The sequence below is a fragment of the Schistocerca cancellata genome, chromosome 5 (genome assembly GCF_023864275.1).
Source record: "Schistocerca cancellata isolate TAMUIC-IGC-003103 chromosome 5, iqSchCanc2.1, whole genome shotgun sequence".
In the NCBI taxonomy this organism is placed as follows: Eukaryota; Metazoa; Arthropoda; class Insecta; order Orthoptera; family Acrididae; genus Schistocerca; species Schistocerca cancellata.
This window is the reverse complement of record NC_064630.1, coordinates 683,613,206-683,631,343: the sequence shown is the minus strand read 5'-3', so window position 1 is coordinate 683,631,343 and position 18,138 is coordinate 683,613,206. Positions and strand designations below refer to the sequence as shown.

At 41.0% G+C, this 18,138-nt stretch overlaps 1 protein-coding gene across 1 annotated transcript; it reads right to left on the bottom strand.

The window, feature by feature from the left end:
* Positions 1-1,366: 1,366 nt before the first annotated feature.
* Positions 1,367-16,116, bottom strand: LOC126188766 (putative gustatory receptor 2a). The gene is made up of 3 exons (XM_049930376.1): positions 16,042-16,116; positions 12,867-13,043; positions 1,367-1,741 (listed from the first exon to the last, which is right to left on the bottom strand). The coding sequence occupies exons 1-3, from the start codon at positions 16,114-16,116 to the stop codon at positions 1,367-1,369; spliced, it is 627 nt and encodes a 208-aa protein (XP_049786333.1).
* Between the last annotated feature and the right edge of the window lie 2,022 nt (positions 16,117-18,138).

The following is an 18,138-nucleotide window of genomic DNA, read 5'->3' as shown; positions in this document are numbered from 1 at the left end:
CGCTAACCACGGGACCACAGAGCTTCTCGCCTAACAGTGCTCTTAATATTGCCTATGTTACGCATGGACGACCCAGTTTGTATATTTTGCTTATTTTTTCATAGTTCCACACAACTTCTTCCTGTTTTCTCGATCGATCTGCGTTCAGTTCTTCAAGGCCTATCCACTGTGCCGACTTATAACTAAATCTGAGGGGGGTGCGATGGGGATGTTCCCTTGTCAGTGTTTACGACGTTGTCTCTTGAACTAGGGACGTTCAGTGGCATATGTGGAAAATATACTGCGAATAGATTTAGTAGCAAAGAAATAAGTTTAAATGTCATGCATGACGCCGCAGTTTTTCAGGCTTCTCGATATCTGTCATATCATATCATATCATATCTCCTGGGCGATGTATGGTACCGAGATACAATTCAGTAGGTGCATTTAACAGCATATGTAGATGGAATCTGCAAAGTTTATTGCAAACAGAGGTAGTAGCATAGAAGTAACAAATTTAAACGTCACGCATGATGCGGTAGTTCTAGACCCATCTCATTTTTGATGGCGTCATAGCTCCGGGCCTGTGATAGATAGGTGGCTCTTAGCCTCACAGACATTGTTGGCTGACGGTAAGGGATTGTGTTACCAAGTTTGGTTGTAATCGGTCCAGTGGTTTAAGAGAAAAATACACAGATACATATATCCATTTGTAAAACATGTATTGATTCCAGTCATAATGGCTCCTATATTGTTTATGGAACAAAGCAATAGCTGGTTTCACGGAACGCACGCTCTCGGAATTTTATTAGTAAGCTTCTCTGTGTCGTATAATGCCCCTCTTGCAGCGTCGCAACTGCATAAACATCTCTGTAACGCTTTTGTCGTTAATGAACGAACACGTGACAAAAGTCAAAGGGCATCTTTGTATCGTCATTCTGTTCTCTGATAGTCCTACCTGACAAAGCTGCGTGATCAACAAAATCGAACACTTGATCGAACAAGTGAGTCGACTGCCACTTCATTCCTTAAATATTTTGCGACAAATTTCGGCCTATCATCTGATTTTCCTAAAACTTGTGTGTGATGCTACCTAGGTCTCTGTGCTTCCTCCGAGATATGTACATCTTATGACCGGAATCCACAGATACCAGAATATCTGTTCCTCCCTATGACACGCAGGGTGGTTATGGATTGGCGAAAACAACGCCTATCACATCTCTCATGAATAAAGTGGTCAGCCGCGGAACGATGATCAGTTTTTGCTAAAAAATGATACTGCACTTGTAACTAAATTTCATACTATGAAGGGTACTAAATATGCAAAGGCGCAGCTTTGCGCATGTTTGCACGATTGAAGTCAGTAAGGAATTTCTAAGGTAAGAGGTTAATTGGAGTTGCAAGCTTGGGCAGACATCTCTGTGTCATTGAACTGTACGAATATGACGAGGTAGGAGACCACACCCGTCGCCATGGACGACAGGTTGGAAAGATCTATGGTGAACAAACCACTCGCTGTGAAACGCAGGCGGCGGTGCAGCAGCTGCAGTGAGAAGAGCTTCAGCTGTCGACGTACGCTGGCGCCAGTGGTTCCGTAGTCCATTGGCGACAGCAGAACCTTGTTCACCAGGTCCGCAGTGCGGCGGATTTCACTGCCGACTTTGCTGCAGGACCACGTGATTGCCAGAATGCCGCCAACGTGGACAACAACCCACATTACTGAAACGTATACCATGGAGTCCATTTTATCTCGGCTAAACACCTGCAAAGAGAACATTTCTATGTTTAGTTATTCGCCGTCAGTGTTCTTATCATCAAGTGTATTGTTAAATCCACCTTACCATGAGGGAAGATCAGAAAAGAGAAAATGAGTTTGATACGAACTTTGAATTCGACGTCAGTTATTGGTTGCAATTGATTGCAGTGTTTCTTGTATCTTCTTGCATGCGATATCATTTAACACCATGTTACAAATTAACAATGATAACGGAAAATTATGATGCTAATTATATAAAATATCACGATCATATTAATGATCGTAAGTTTAATATTTCAAAATCAATTTCAACAGTGCGATCATAATCCTAAACATCTGTGACGTCAACAGCAGCAAGAATTCTAATGCATGTAAGAGCATAAGGCTGACCATCTGAGAGGTATAAAGGTAGTTATGGAGGAAGCATTAGGAAAATAATAAGCACGGCACCAAATGATACAGTCATTGTGATAAAGTACATAGTTGTACTATACAGTTTTTCACCTCTGTTTTTAACGCCTTCGATGGTTTCTGTACAGGTCATTTACAATTTTTGTTTAATAATGTGTGCACGCGGACGCGTTTAAATCGACCATACGACTGCGATAGCCTCACTTTGCTTGCTGTAATGGGATATAATTGTTTATACCTCAGATTGGCTGATAAATACGTGGTTATTAGGTACTTCTGCTAATCCCAATACTTCGTATAGTTAGAGAAGGTTTATCCAAAGACAGTTTATCGAATGACAGCTGTAACGAGACTTTCATTTCGACCAGTTTTGTGTTGTGAGTAATAAGTAATTACGAGCGGAACTGGGAAGAAGGGAGATTTGGGGCATAACCTGACTAGGTCAAGGGTTCTGTTCATAGGACACATTAAGAGACATCAAAGAACCGTCATTTAATATTGGAGGGAATGGGTTGATGGACACATAACGCACAGGGAAAGCAATGGACGAGTACAGCAATTAGCTTCACCTGAATTTGGGTTGCAGTACTTTTTCGGAGATGAATCGGCTTCTACAGGGTATAGCGGAGACCTGCATCAAGCCAGTCTTCTGACTGAAGACGACAAAACAGTAACAAGTAAAATGTCCAGAGAGACCCTAATATGAATTAGAATAATTGTAAACAAATGGAATATTATAAACATATGGCTATGGGGAAAATTTGTAGGCTTCTGTACTTTTACTTTTCTAAAATTTATGTTATAAACGTCAGTCGTCAGTTTCCGTGTTTCTTAAGAAATGCAGTCCAGCTGTTTAGCTGGGTGGTTATGTGTTTGTCTACGATGCAACGGGCCCTGGTTGGATTTCCGGCCGGGTTGGATATTTTCTCCAGTCGTGGATTTGTGTTGTCCTCATCTTTTCATCATCATCATCACCGACGCGCAAGTCGCCCAGTGTGGCGTCACGTGAAATAAGATTTACAACCAGACGGCCGAACTTGCTTCCGGGCAACAGTGCCGCACAATCACAACTTTTTTTTTTTAAAGAAATGCAAAATATTGTGTTACGGTGTAGATTTTCGATGCAGCAGTGGATCGTCTTCGTTACGAGAGCTTGTACATCAGTCAAGAACGAAATTTATATTATGATGAGGCGGCTTTAGTTGGTGATCAACTGATTTTCGTGTATCGAGAGTCCAACTTATTGCGAAGTTGCTAGTGCACATATTATTACGGACATTGGAAGGGCAGCGATTAACCTTAAATAATCTGTGCAATGTGTCGTTCAAGTGCCGGCCCGTGTGACCGAGTGGTTCTTGGCACTTCAGTTTGGAACCTCGCAACCGCTACGGTTGCAGGTATGAATACTGCCTTGGACATGGATGTGTGTGATGTCCTTAGGTTAGTTACGTTTAAGTAGTTCTATGTTCTAAGGGGCTGATGACCTCAGATGTTAAGTCCAATAGTGCTCAGTCATTTTTTTGCATTACGCGGCACGTATCACCGATTCACCAGGTCTCCATTATCACCGTAGGGACAACACCGCTTGGTCTTAACCAATCCGGCATTCGGCTATTCTACGCTTGTGGAATAAGTGCCGCTTGTTCTGGCAAATCCTTCGCACCTTCGCAATAGATAATGTGAAGGGTGTAATACTTATTAAATTAAACGTTAGCGCTTCCTTCTGCCGAAACCTGCAGTTACATAAACTGATTAGAATTTTTATTTGATAGCTGTTGATATCAAGGCTATACATTCTTTTGAGATCGACTACGAAACCCCCTTTAATATGCTTCCCTGGTTGACGAAATGTTCATGAAAAATGTAAAGCCAGTATGTGAGTTGGACAACAAATTAATTGCATCTGTTTTAGTTATGACACAGGTATAGGTGCATAATTTTCATTAACATTCCAAAGGCAGCACTTTAAAAACAACACAAGTCAATGTCACGACTTGCATACATGGTCAATTCTAAGTTTAAATGTATAACGACAGTCTCTGTGCTATACAACGAGGCTTTCAGTGAACATTCTGCGCTATTAAATACTCTTATCTGTAGGCAGCTCCACCAGGCTCAATGAAGGTAAACTTTGCTATTTCTTGTTTTATTCTTCAATATCATATTTTCATGAGGTTTTTGTTTGTAGCATAAAGGTGGGTGCGACACTGGCATGGGCTGTGCAGTTGAGCTCCAAATCACGTGATTTGTTCAAAATAAAATGATCAATGAGAGCATTAAGACCGTAATTTGAATGACAAGAACTCGATTCAGCGCCCCAATGAGTCTTATAGACACAATTTTTGCATCAAGGTTTACTTGAATTTAGATCATACGTCTCTGCGGTATAGGTAAAACTGAAGTACACTGTTAGTAATTTCACGCAGCCATTCTTATCATGTATTAAGGAAGTAGTATACTATTTCATTGGTCTGGTAGGAACTATTTAGTGAGGCATAAGAATCTCTTCTATACGGGACTTGAATTAAAATAGAAAACGCTCAAATCCATTTATCACTAATTACAATTTGTTAATGTAGATATAAGGATGTTTCCGAAGAGATTATTTCCTCGATACACCGCTGTATTTTCTGAATACAGTGCTTTTATGAATGATTGTATTCATTATGTCAAGGTTTTCAACAGGAGTAAGATGTTCAGTTATCAGATGTAAGTTATAAAACTTAGCGAATGTTTAAATGATTTTTTATTGGTAGACAGGCAGATTGATAGGTAGGTAGATAGATGGATGTAATGATAATCTCTTTGTTCCTTAGACCTATACTCCAAAGAACCTCAAAATTGTGGAATACGCAAGAAAATTTAAAAAAAAATTAAAATCTTATGTCTGCAAATCGGTAACTAAGCACGGTTTTCGGCACTGGCTTTTCCTTATTTCTTTCAATAGATCAACGTGGTATATGTTGATAACAGAGAGAAACTATCTGAAGACTGGTCATACGTACTTCTTGTTCCGTAGACCTTTTGAGTGCGGATCGTCAAGCATGTATAACATATTAGAATGAAACCAGAATACTAAATAGATATTTACAACGACAAAAATGCTCGTTCTGCCATAGAAACAGCACCCAGCATTATGCTACTACCAGTAATGATGTAACTTCCCGGATCCTCCCGAAATCATCTGAAGATGAACCTGAAAGGGTTCGAAAACCGGTTAATGTAATAAAGCATTATTATTGAAAAAGTGACTGGTTGCAGTTGTGTATAACTTATTTACATTAATATACAGTCACGGTTCTAAAATATCCGTAATGGATAAGCATAAAATTACTCCATTTAAGACGTGCAAAACTCGACTTTTATGCAATATTAAAAATATACCGTGTGAAAATTAATAACACCGAAAAACCGTAGGGACGGATTGCTGACTGGAAATGGAAGAAGAAAGATCCTATGACCACGTGTCCGGAAATGCATCATTGCCACTGTAGATGGGACTGACGAATATAAGTTCCTCTGACCACGTGCTGTGTGTTCCTTATATATTGCTGGCTGTGTGAATGACGTAATGTGCTGTAAGCAGCAGAGTGGTTTGGTATTCATGTCGGAGACAAGCCGAGATTGTTTCTGTGTACGGTCAAGCAGATGGAAATGGTCGACAAGTGGCATGGGTGTACCAAACCAAGTACCCTTACAGGTACCAACAACGTCACACAACAATTCAAGCTATTCTAGGGCGTTTGTGTGAACCGCACGACCTCTACGGTCGCCGATTCGAAACCTTCCTTGGGCATGGATGTGTGTGATGTCCTTAGGTTAGTTGGGTTTAAGTAGTTCTAAGTTCTATGGGACTTATGACCTCAGCAGTTAAGTCCCATAGTGCTCAGAGCCATTTGAACCATTTTTTTCAGACAGACGAACGTACAGGGAGGCGGCAAACTGTGCGTGTACAATATTTGGAGGACCATCTTCTGCAGGATACTGAAATGAATTCTAGTACACAAATTCCATGCAATTGGCCCAGCAACATGGTGTAAGCTAATGTGCGATCATGTGTATTCTGCATGACCACCGCTACTTATGTTGTCACCTGAAACGACTGAAAGGATTATCCCCAGCGTATTTCCCTTTACGGGAAAGATTTTGTCGATCATTTTTACACCAGACCATCACAATTCTGGGATTTTTGTCATCAGCTCTCTTTACCCATGAAGCAACCTTTAATCAGAACTGGCATCATCAATCTGTGTCATCGTCATCCGTGGGCTATAGACACGTCACGTGGTCAGAGTAACTTTAATTCATCAGTGCCATCCATCGTGGCAATGACGGATTATCAGACACATGGTCATAGGACCGGTTTTTCTCCATTTTGAGACATGAATCGGTGCCTGCAGTTTGTCGGTATCCTTAATGTTCACCCTGTATCCGTCAACAGCCTCTACTAAAGACACAACCAATAATATTCTTATGGCACCTAGCTGCTAACTGAAAACGGAGGGGAACCATATCAAATGTTTATGTAGATTTTGCTTTTTTTAGATACTGAGTCCATAAACAGAGCCGTTGGTTTGACTTGTTATTAATGCAGTGTTTGTATGATTTGCAAACTAAAAAAATGTTTACTTGTTATTTTAAAGAATAAAGCTCATTAATATGTAAAAACTAAATGAAAACCTCAATTAGAAAACTTATGGAACTTCACAAGTAAGAGTTTACCTGCTTGATGATTATGTATAGTTTAGTTTAATATTCTCTCGCTGTTGTGTATCCTGTACATGATGTGAACTGTTTTGCCGAAGTTCCAGCGTTATTGTGATTTATTTAAAAGGGTAAAGTTATTTACGCAGCCATATTTTTCTGACACACTAGAAAAGTTTTGTAACCTTGACCATGTCTATTGCCAACTTATCTTTTACACATAAAACTATCTGTACTGCTTGATCTCTGGTTCTATAAGCTTCAACCGTCATCGTAACCCATACTACACTTTTTGTTTTGCCTTATTTTACTATCGTTTTCCTCGTTATATGTTGTTTCTATGTCTGTATGACTCGCGTAGGTTACAGAAATAGCGTCAAAATGGTTTCTCACTGCCAAATACAGTTTGGGTTTGGTCATACTACAAGTCTTTATTCCTAGAGCAATGTATTTGTTATTTATAGACTCTGGTATATTCTGAGTTACGTCTGGTGGTAAACGAGTTTAGATTCTGTGGCAATATCATCAATAAAGTGTTTTATTTCCCGTTCATGAAACCAGAAGTTCATTTCCTGAAATAATTATTCTTTTGGTTTTTAGACTACCCTCTTGTATACTGAGGTAGTTACTTTTGTATGCGGATCGATATTAAAATTTAACATAAGAAGCAGCAAGTCACTCTCTGAAACATATAGAACATAGGTTTAGTAACGAGATTTTGTTAATTAGTCTATCTAATCAGATGTACTGAATTTCAGTTTTCGAGCAATTGACTCTTCTTTTGTAAAAATGTACAGAGACCACAGTTTCCTTTTTGCTAGTAAATAAGTCAGTAAAACAGCATGATGATTTGGGAACTGATTACTTTTTCACAGAGGGGCTGGGTGTCCTCTTACAATTGTACAGGGTTCTTTATGATTCCCTACTTCTGTCACACGTGATTCTGGATCTGACTTTAAGCAAAATCTGATAACGTCTTCCTTAAACTAGTATAAAACCTAATAATAATTCTAATGCATAACATACTGTCCTCAGTTTGAGAAGCACACTATTTCACTATGTAACACTGCTCTGATGTCACTTCCACATTGCACCATGCTTGTCGTTTAGCCCCAAAGGAAGAGTCTAACACACATCTTTCAGTGCAGCACATAGATGCGACGTTGAAAATGAGTACTGAGGATTTTCTACTCGAAATCAAAACTCATATATTAGGGGCTGTTTTCCTAGTGACATCTGTGTGCCCAAAGAGAAGTTTCTTAAATTACAGCATAAATTTTTGAACAGTGTAACACGTCACATAGTAAGATACTCGTCAACATTTTTTAACTTCATCTGTACCACTTCACAGAATCCGGTTTTGATTATTTCGAAAAAACTCTTCCCTGCTAACTTGGAGCTTGAAATGGCACCAAATCTTTCATTGAAACAACTAGAAACGGCAGCCAACACCATCCCTGTCACTTAGTGATTTAACGGTAACATTCGGCATCATTTCCATCGCTGGTTAGTTTTGGAATCCTATAGTAGTGACAGGTTAAATTGCATTCATAATACCTTTAATAAACTGCTGACTACATGTACTTTCTACAGATTAAGTATAAAATGAAGTGACTGACTTTTTAAGACAGCCATTGAGACGGTAAATAGGGTCTACAATCTCGATGATGTATAGAAAATAGTACATCGGTTAAAAAAATATTATATTTTCAATTTGCTTGTCTAGGAGGGCGACATTGAATGATACCACACTCGACCACCCACTGCACACCGTGCATGGTTACCGGGAGGCAAATATGAAATCTTCAAAGGGAACATACGATTTTTATTGGAGGTTAAGATTCTACGACAAGATCTACATCAGTTTTGGAGGAAGCATTTTCTTCGTTTCGTCACAGATGGCGCTGTAATCGGAGGACCAGAAATGTGTACACAGTAGCAATTTACGACATCTACTGAATACCTTTGAATATGCAATGGCTTGTGGGACTAAACCTTCATGCTGTGAGGTTAGGACAGGCCAGTATTGCATAACTTCACATTGGAAACCCCGTTCACAACGTCGCATTAAAAAAATGGTTAAAATGGCTCTAAGCACTATGGGACTGAACATACGAGGTCATCAGTCCCCTGGACTTAGAACTACTTAAACCTAACTAACCTAAGTACATCACACACTTCCATGCCCGAGGCAGGATTCGAACCTGTGACCGTAGCAGCAGCGCGGTTCTTGACTGAAGCGCCTAGAACCACTCAGCCACAATGACCGGCTACGTTGCATTCCTTAGACGTATCGAACAGGGTACTACTCAACACGCCAACGTTGGCTGTGACTCGAGCCGAACGGTACTCTATCTTTCCAATTGGAATAAGTGTGCATACCTAGTACAACGGAATTCAAAACATCCAGGGTTTTACCAAAAGGTACGGCCAAACTTTCAGGAAACATTCCTCACACACAGATAAAGAAAAGACGTTATGTGGACAGTGTCCGGAAACGCTTAATTTCCATGTTAGAGCTCATTTTAGTTTCGTCAGTATGTACTGTGCTTCCTCGATTCACCGCCATGATTTCATACGGGATACTCTACCTGTGCTGCTAGAACATGTGCCTTTACAAGTACGACACAACATGTGGTTCATGCACGATGGAGTTCCTGCACATTTCAGTCGAAGTGTTCGTACGCTTCTCAATAACAGATTCGGTGACGGATGGATTGGTAGAGGCAGACCAATTCCATGGCCTCCACGCTCTCCTGACCTCAACCCTCTTGACTTTCATTTATGGGGGCATTTGAAAGCTCTTGTCTACGCAACCACGGTACCAAATGTAGAGACTCTTCGTGCTCGTATTGTGGACGGCTGTGATACAATACGCCAATCTCCAGCTCTGCATCAGCGCATCAGGGATTCCATGCGACGGAGGGTGGATGCATGTATCCTCGCTAACTGAGGACGTTTTGAACATTTCCTGTAACAAAGTGTTGGAAGTCACGCTGGTACGTTCTGTTGCTGTGTGTTTCTATTCCATGATTAATGTTATTTGAAGGGAAGTAATAAAATGAGCTCTAACATGGAAAGTAAGCGTTTTCGGACACATGTCCACATAACATCTTTTCTTTCTTTGTGTGTGAGAAATGTTTGCTTAAAGTTTCGCCGTACCTTTTTGTAACACCCTATATACTAATCCGCTATTCAATTGACCTCACATAGGACAGACGCAAATGAGCATGAATGTCAGCACAGGCGTTTCTGATGCGGTCGGCCATTTCTTACCGGCCAGTTGGCACTTGTTGGTACACATTATCACAGAAGGAAATCCCGCGACCTATAGGGCTCATTAATAGGGACATCTCTCCCAATCCACAAACTAGAGTAAACACGGTCTCATGCTTCCCGTGCTTCAACTGCGTAATGCGCACTGCTGTGTATTCTTCATGCTGAAACGACATACGTTGTCGAAAGTTCAGGGCAACATACTGCAGGATTACCGGTAGTTCCTGTTCCAAGACCGTTCGATAACTGCCGTCCACTCAACGTGCCGTCAATAAAATATGGGCCAGTGAGTTTCTTCCCCATGACGCCAGCTCACACGTTAATCGACAAGAAACGTTGATGGTCAGTTTGCGTAACCAGTGGGGATCGTCTACACCCCAGCAATGCATCTTATGCCGGTTTACCTTGGTTTGTGAATGAAGACTCACCGGGAAAATAGCACCTCCGCAAAGAACGTGGGGGTCGCTTGCATTTGTTGACGTCCCCATTCATAAAATGCTACGGTCATGGAAATCGGCGTCATGAAGTTCTTGATGTAGTGACACGTGGTATAGATGATACTTATGACGATGCAGTATTCTGAAACTAATACCTACGGACATACCGGAATCGCGGTGTAATTGCTGGGCGCTTATCCGTAGGTTGTGATGCACTGCCGCTAGTACAGCATTTTCATTAGCTTCTCGTGTAACGCGTTTGTTCCGTCTCCTTTTGCCGGTCTTTTCGCTGGCATCAGACATAAAGGCGTTAAAAAAACCTGCAAAATAACGAACGAGAGTGACCTTCCTCTGGAAAATGTATGGGATACAAGCAAACAGTAGCCTCAGTATTTCTTCTAGATTCTCTGTAAATCGAGATCGTTTCAATATTTTCTACTTTCAATGCAACATTCATCGTCCACTTGCACGTCTGTTCTACAAATGATAGGTTGTTGTGCAGACCATAAACACTGAGTAAGTATTTCAATATTTAGATCTGCTATCTGTTCTACATCTGCACATTACGTGAGCTCCGGTCGCATTGTACTACCTGTTATTATACAACTTAGTTAGCTACACGGCGACATTGGCGTTTAGAGCGTTCCCCTGAACGATATATCGGAGAAATGCAACGTATCGAATGAGGTTTCCAAGTAGAGGTTCTGAAATACAGCCATGTCCTATACTCGCAGCATTTACGTGGTGTCTCACGTGCCATTGGATTTTCAAGGACCACTGGGTAGCATACCATAAATTACGACTGTATACCTATTTCTAATCCTCGAATTACAGCGCCATCTAATGGGGACACAAAGAAAATGCTTCAGCCAAAATGTATCGTGATTTTGCCGTAGAATCGTAATCTGCAATAAAAGTCAGGGGTTACCATTGAAGATTTCAATGTTGCCTCCCGCCACCCACGTATGGGGTGGAGTGGCGATTCGATTGTGGTATCGTTGGATGTCCCTCTCCGAGACAACCAAATATCAATTATAATTCTGTTCGATCCAATGTATAATTTTCGAGATATTTCATTGTCTTTAATTAAGATGAACATCCTCTATATGCTTCTCAACACAGTCTTAGATTCTGAATGTCCTCGCTCTCTGGAACTGCTTCTCAGTACTTGACAGTTAGATTCCAGTCACAGATAACCGATATTTAGACTAATACGTAATCATTCAATCTAGAAACAGTATACTCCGTTTGTTTGTGTTGATGGTCAGCCTATACAGATGACTGTCTGCTAGTAACACAGAATATCGTAATAAGGTTGTCTCCCTGGTCTCAGCTGCGTTGTCTGCAAACAATCTCTTGTAGATGAACGAAATTGTAGGACATAAATACTCATTACTTTATCTGCCCTGTTGAACGTCGTAGGATTACACCATACTGTTCTTTTGCTTATGACGACGTTTCCCTATTGGAAATAACAGAGAAATCTATCTAGAAGGCATGGAATTTAATCGCTTATCTGCTCCGATAATTAGCATGAACATCAGATTTAGAAAAGTTTACATTTTTGTTTGTGGTACTGGTGGGCGTTCGGATGTTTCTGAGAAAATTTTAAGTTTATCCCTCATAAAAGGGTGCACCAATCTTTTGATAAAGGTTTCAAATGGTGGATCTTCCCCCTCTAGAGTACCTGGCCTCAATGATTTTCTGTTAGGATTTCATCCCATAGCCGGCAAGTTCCACTTTTAGGGCGCTAGGGAATCGCCTTTAACACCCTCCCATTGGCTATAATTCGAAGATCACACCGCTTTTACCTTCTCGGACGTGAGAGTTGTACTTGCCGCTTTTTGTTTATTCATTTCCTACTCATGAGAAGTGAGTGGGCCGTTGTAGATCGTAGCTCGTTGCAGAATGTAACTCATTTGGGCTAAAAATACAAATTGTAGGAATTGTGGTGGAGAGAGACATAGTTGGTGTGTTTGGGAGGTGATTTCCACTTGCGGCACTCACTTGATTATCAAAGAGAAATGTCCAGAAATCCTTGCTCAGGCTTGGGAGTAGGACTTATTTTCATATCGTCTGGATTAATTGCAGAGTGTGTAAGCTATCTCATAGACATTTGTCAATATTTCAATATTATGATGCCTGCGGTAGGACTTTGAGCCCTTGAGACCATACCAGCCTTTGCCACCGCTCCCCTTGCCCCCTAGAGTATATGAATGACAGAGTGATAATATCACTCTCACTACATAAAGACTGGCCATGGGGTACCACGTGACTCCACTGTTTCTCTGATGCTATCTCACCTGGTACTGTAGCTTGATGGAGACACAAAGGTTGAGAGAGATTATACAGTTGATGAAGTGCGTGGCGAGGCAGCTGAGCATCGAGAGGCCGTACCCGTCGTCTATGAGCTTCGCCACGTCACACAGGTGGTCATGCACCTGCCGCAGTCTCCGCACCTCCTCCGCTTCACCCGGCAACTGTAAACAAAAGTTGCCATCACACTCATACACACCCTCATATCTGTTAGTTACTATTAGACGAAACCTTCTGATACAAGTCCAACAGACAAATAAGCGATTGCAACTGATTAATGATTGCCGATGTTCTTAATTAAGAAGTGATAGGAGCTTGTACGTCTCACGGTTTGTGTAAGGCTTTCTAATATATGAAAATAAGACGGCATGCATATCTGTAGTCTTATATTAACGTTTTATGTACGTCACTATACACTGAAGAGCCAAAGCGTTGGTACCACTGCCATTCTCGCAACGATTGCCGCCTTGTGGTGTTACGGGACTGCAAGGCGGTAAGGAAAGTGTAAGACGAATAGGGAATGGTTCTGCCGACAGTGTGATCCGCAAACGGGAAAATCCCGTGACTTTGACAAAGGGCATATAGTTATGGTCCGGCATCTGGAAACGAACGTCTCCGAAACGGCGAGCCTCGTCGACTGTTCGTGTCGTGCCGTCCTGAAAGAAAAGTATTCCGAGACTTGGGAACAGAAAGGACTGTCACCTAACACGTTGATCAACACACAATTCGAAAGGACTTGAACAAAATTCATCTGATGCATGAATCGAAAAAGGAAACAAAAGTACTCCACATATTAAATGAAGTGTTAACTTCTTCTTGAAGTGTCCAGGTCTAGAGAACAAAGTTTGCCAACTTATAGCAGGAAACTCAAACAACACTCGAAAAAAAAGAAAAACCGGAGAAAGCCGCTACCCTGGTTTATAATATGCACTGCCTTGATTATGAGCTAATCCGCATCCAGAACGCGATACCTTTATTACACCAGAACATTCCGGAACTCAGAGATAAAGTTGATGAACTACTCATTTGTATTGATGAAATGAATTCATGTAACCAAATTGACATAATCTGCCTCTCTGAATATCAAGTGGCCACGGGTATAGATATGTTAGACATTTCAGGATTTAAGCTAGCTTCCTACTTCTGCAGAGTAGATATGGATGGAGGAGGAGCTGCCACATTTATTAAAAACTTCCGTAAATTCAGGAACATTGACATTAATAAATTCTGTTTAGAGCAGCATCTAGAAGCATGTGCAACAGAAGTACAGTTCCATAACAGATCCTATATAATAGTAACTATTTACCGAGCACCTGCAGGAGATTATAATATATTCATATACCATATAGAAGCTCTTTTGGGTTATTTACCAGGAAGAAACAAAGAAATTTTGATTGCTGGTGACTTTAATACAGATTTTCTAACGCAGTCTTCCAGTAAACATTTACTGCAGTTAGTAATGTTATCTTTCAATCTAATTCACACTGTAATCTTACCAACTAGGATCTCTAAATCCTCAAGGAAAGCCGTTGATAACATTTTTATAGACAAATCAAAGGAACAAAATCATATCATAAAACCTGTAATAAACGGACGGTTCCAATCATACCTCGCTACCTCGCTAACAGGAAACAAAGAGTATCAGTACAAGGGACTAGTGAATCAAGCCATCAGTCATCATCAGAATGGGAAGAAATTACATGTGGTGTCCCACAAGGATCCATCTTTGGGGCCTTTTCTTGTGTACATTAATGATCTCTCATCAGTTACACTGCCAGAAGCAGAGTTCGTTTTGTTTGCAGATGACACAAGTATGGCAATAAGTAGTATGTCGAGCGTAGTTCTAGAAAGATCTGTTAATGATATTTTCATGGATATTTATAAATAGTTTAAAGCCAACTCACTGATATTAAACTTAGAAGAGACCCACTATATGCAATTCAGAACTTGTAAGGGGCTTCCACCCAGCATATGCATAAAGTATGAAGAAGAACAGATAGAACAGGTTGACAGTCTTGAATTCCTGGGATTACAACTTGATAATAAATTTAGTTGGGAGGAGCACACCACAGAACTGCAGAAACGCCATAACAAATCTGTATTTGCAATTTTGTGTTAGCAGACATAGGCGACATAAAAATGAAAAAGGTTGCATACTTTGCCTACTTTCATTCCATAATCTCATATGGTATACTATTTTGGGGTAACTCTTCAAGTCAAACAAAAGTTTTCAGAGCCCAAAAGCGTGTAATACATATTATTTGTGAAGTAAATTCACGGACGTCCTATAGAAACCTCTTCAAAGAATTGGGTATACTAACTACTGCCTCCAAGTATATTTACTCCTTCACGGAATTTGTCGTAAATAACATATCTCTTTTTCCCACCATCAACTCAGTTCATACACACAATACCAGGAACAAAAATGATCTGCAAAAGGACTTAAATGCACTTACTTTGGTTCAAAAAGGGTCCACTACTCAGGAACACTCATATTCAATAATTTGCAAGAAAACATAAAAAAAATTTGTTACAAATAAAGATCAGTTGAAAAGGAGCCTGATTGATTTACTAGTGGCCAAATGCTTCTACTCCATTGATCAATTTTTTAATAGAAACAAATGATGTATTGTATATACTCATACTAGTAGTATTGTTATTTCAGCTTAAAAAAAAAATGACGTGTTCCACATCCACGAGGATCTGCTCAGCACGCATCTATAGAACGAAAAACTAATCTAATCTAATGTGATCTAATCATATGAAAATCTGTCTAAGTTCAGTAGTCACTACTGAAAATTTCTCGAAGTTCGTAAGTGTAATGCTGAGCAGCAGCCGTCCCGAGAAGCGCGACGTTGAAGGCGACTGCGGCAAGCGCCGGACAGAGCGGCGGCAGCGACTTGGGGGATGAACATCAGTCTTCGGCCGGTGAACTGGCCGTTGCGGCCGTAAATAAGGCAAGGTTCAAATTGGTGAAAGACAATTAGGATACTGTCAGGCCCGGTATTTGTTTATTATTGCCTTATACCATATAATTGCATTTTTTGGTGAAACTTGTCGAGGCCAGGATTAGGCTTGTAATTTGTATAACAGTGTTTTAGGTAACTGTACTTTCGGAATCAATCTGCTTGTCATTCCTTGTGTCCTTGCTACGCGACGTACCTTTGTGTGATCTGTCTGTCTCTTTGCATTCTCTGTCTGCTGTTTTCTTAAGGTGTAAGCCCTATTAGGGTCCATGTTGTGATTAGGTTCTGGAACAAGATCCGCGGTTGAGTGGCTTTGTGTTCTGTTGTTGCGTTTGGCGAGATACTGGAATTTTATGGTCTGTATTATATTAACGCTCTCTGAGTTTATTTGTTTGATTCTGACCCCTTGGTAAATTTCATTATTCCGAAAGAGCAAGTGTTTTATAGAGTATTATTGTGGTGCACTAGTCATGAGGGTGATTTGATACATTCCGTGCGTATTCCTGATTTGTACTGTTACATGCATGTGATCTGATATATTGTATGGTTTCCATTGTTTATTAAAACTGATTTACATTTGGTCGAGTGTCTACACCGACCCAACCCCAGCCACTTTTCATTCCAAATTCATCCCCCGACACATCGCAAACAGTGTGTAACTACCTATTTTAAAATGAAAAGAGAAACTCTATGAAATATTTGCTGTGATGTTCAAATCTAAACAAAAAGAAGCAATTGTTAGCTCCACCAGCAGCAAGAGTGTTAGTTATCCAAGTATGTGCAAACATCAGTCATTCCAGCTAAGGAGCAATACACAACTGCCTGCAAAAGGTAGAGCAGTTCGGAGGCTCATTTCAACTAAATTGGCGTGAATGGTAGGAAATGAGATTTTGGGATGCCTTTATTCAGGGATACACACGTCTATAGTACTGGAAGATTGCTGAATACTATATATATATGAACAACTTTAAGATACTAAAATGATACGGTTACTGCTACAGAGGTGCGAAGGATACCTTGAGATGTTGAGTAATCGTGTCTTCAGCCAGTTGTTCGTTCGTTCTCGCCAGAAATTATGACGGAGTGACTGGCTGTCGGCTTCAGGTGCTCCCTGGTCGCAGGGAACATTTGAAGAGGATACCTAGATAGCTGGTCACTGCGTTGAGATATCGTACCAGAACAACATGAACAACCAACAGAATACCCTGTTACGCACCATGTCAGCATATCTTCTGGAAAGACTTAAGAATTGCAAAGGTATTTTGGTTTGTCAGCATGGTTCCCCCACCTGAACGTTTAGATTTCATTGGTTGCCCAGGGCTCCAGGAGTCCATCAGAGGAGAAGATGGCTGCAGCAAAACAGGAGGTGTTCAACAAAACTCACTGTTCTTTTAACAAGCTTGGAGCAGCTACAAGTACGTGGTCTTGCCATGTGGCACAGTGTAGCATCGGTGCACACTATCGAATTCCGTGGTTTGATCGCGGACTTCGACAGCAAAGCATTAGTGAGTGCACTGTAGCAGCTCTTACACTCAACGAAGCCCAGGCGCGTCATAACCTTGGTGGTAAACAATATTTGCCAGTGTCTGAGCTTCGTCAGGAGTTGATGTGTTCGACTGGAGTGGGCAGCAAAGTTTCAGACTTTTGGTAGCTTGCTTCTGCCATGCACGGTGACGGTGGTATAGACATCTAGAAAAAGAATCCTAGTCATTGGCAGTGTGTAATTGATGGTTTGTTGGCTAGCGGTGTCAGTTTGACCATCAGCTCACGTGTAGAGCTCTGGCAGGCACTCCTGCACCGTAGTGGAGACTGACACTATGTCGATCGTCGACTCCGATTTAATGACCTGCATCACCATAGGAAAGAATATAATTGTGTCATGGTGGATTTGTTGTACTGTTGGTGCTACCAAGGCTATTTAACCCGTCCCGTGGCTCTGAGCACAATGGGACTTAAATTCTGACGTCATCAGTCCCCTACAACTTAGAACTACTTAAACCTAACTAACCTAAGGACATCAACACATCCATGCACGAGGCAGGATTCGAACCTGCGACCGCAGCGGTCGCGCGATTCCAGACTGTAGTGCCTAGAACCGCTCGGCCACAACGGCCGGCTAACCCATCCCGTGTTTCAGTAAGCATCTGGGCACTAACTTGCTGGTGTACATTGACACCCATTGGTGACTGCGGTCAATTCTGTGCCAACATAATGCTGCAAAAGTTCTTTTTATGCCATCGAGTTCTCTTGCCTACGCTTGCATTGTTACGATATGTGTCTGAAAATGAATTGG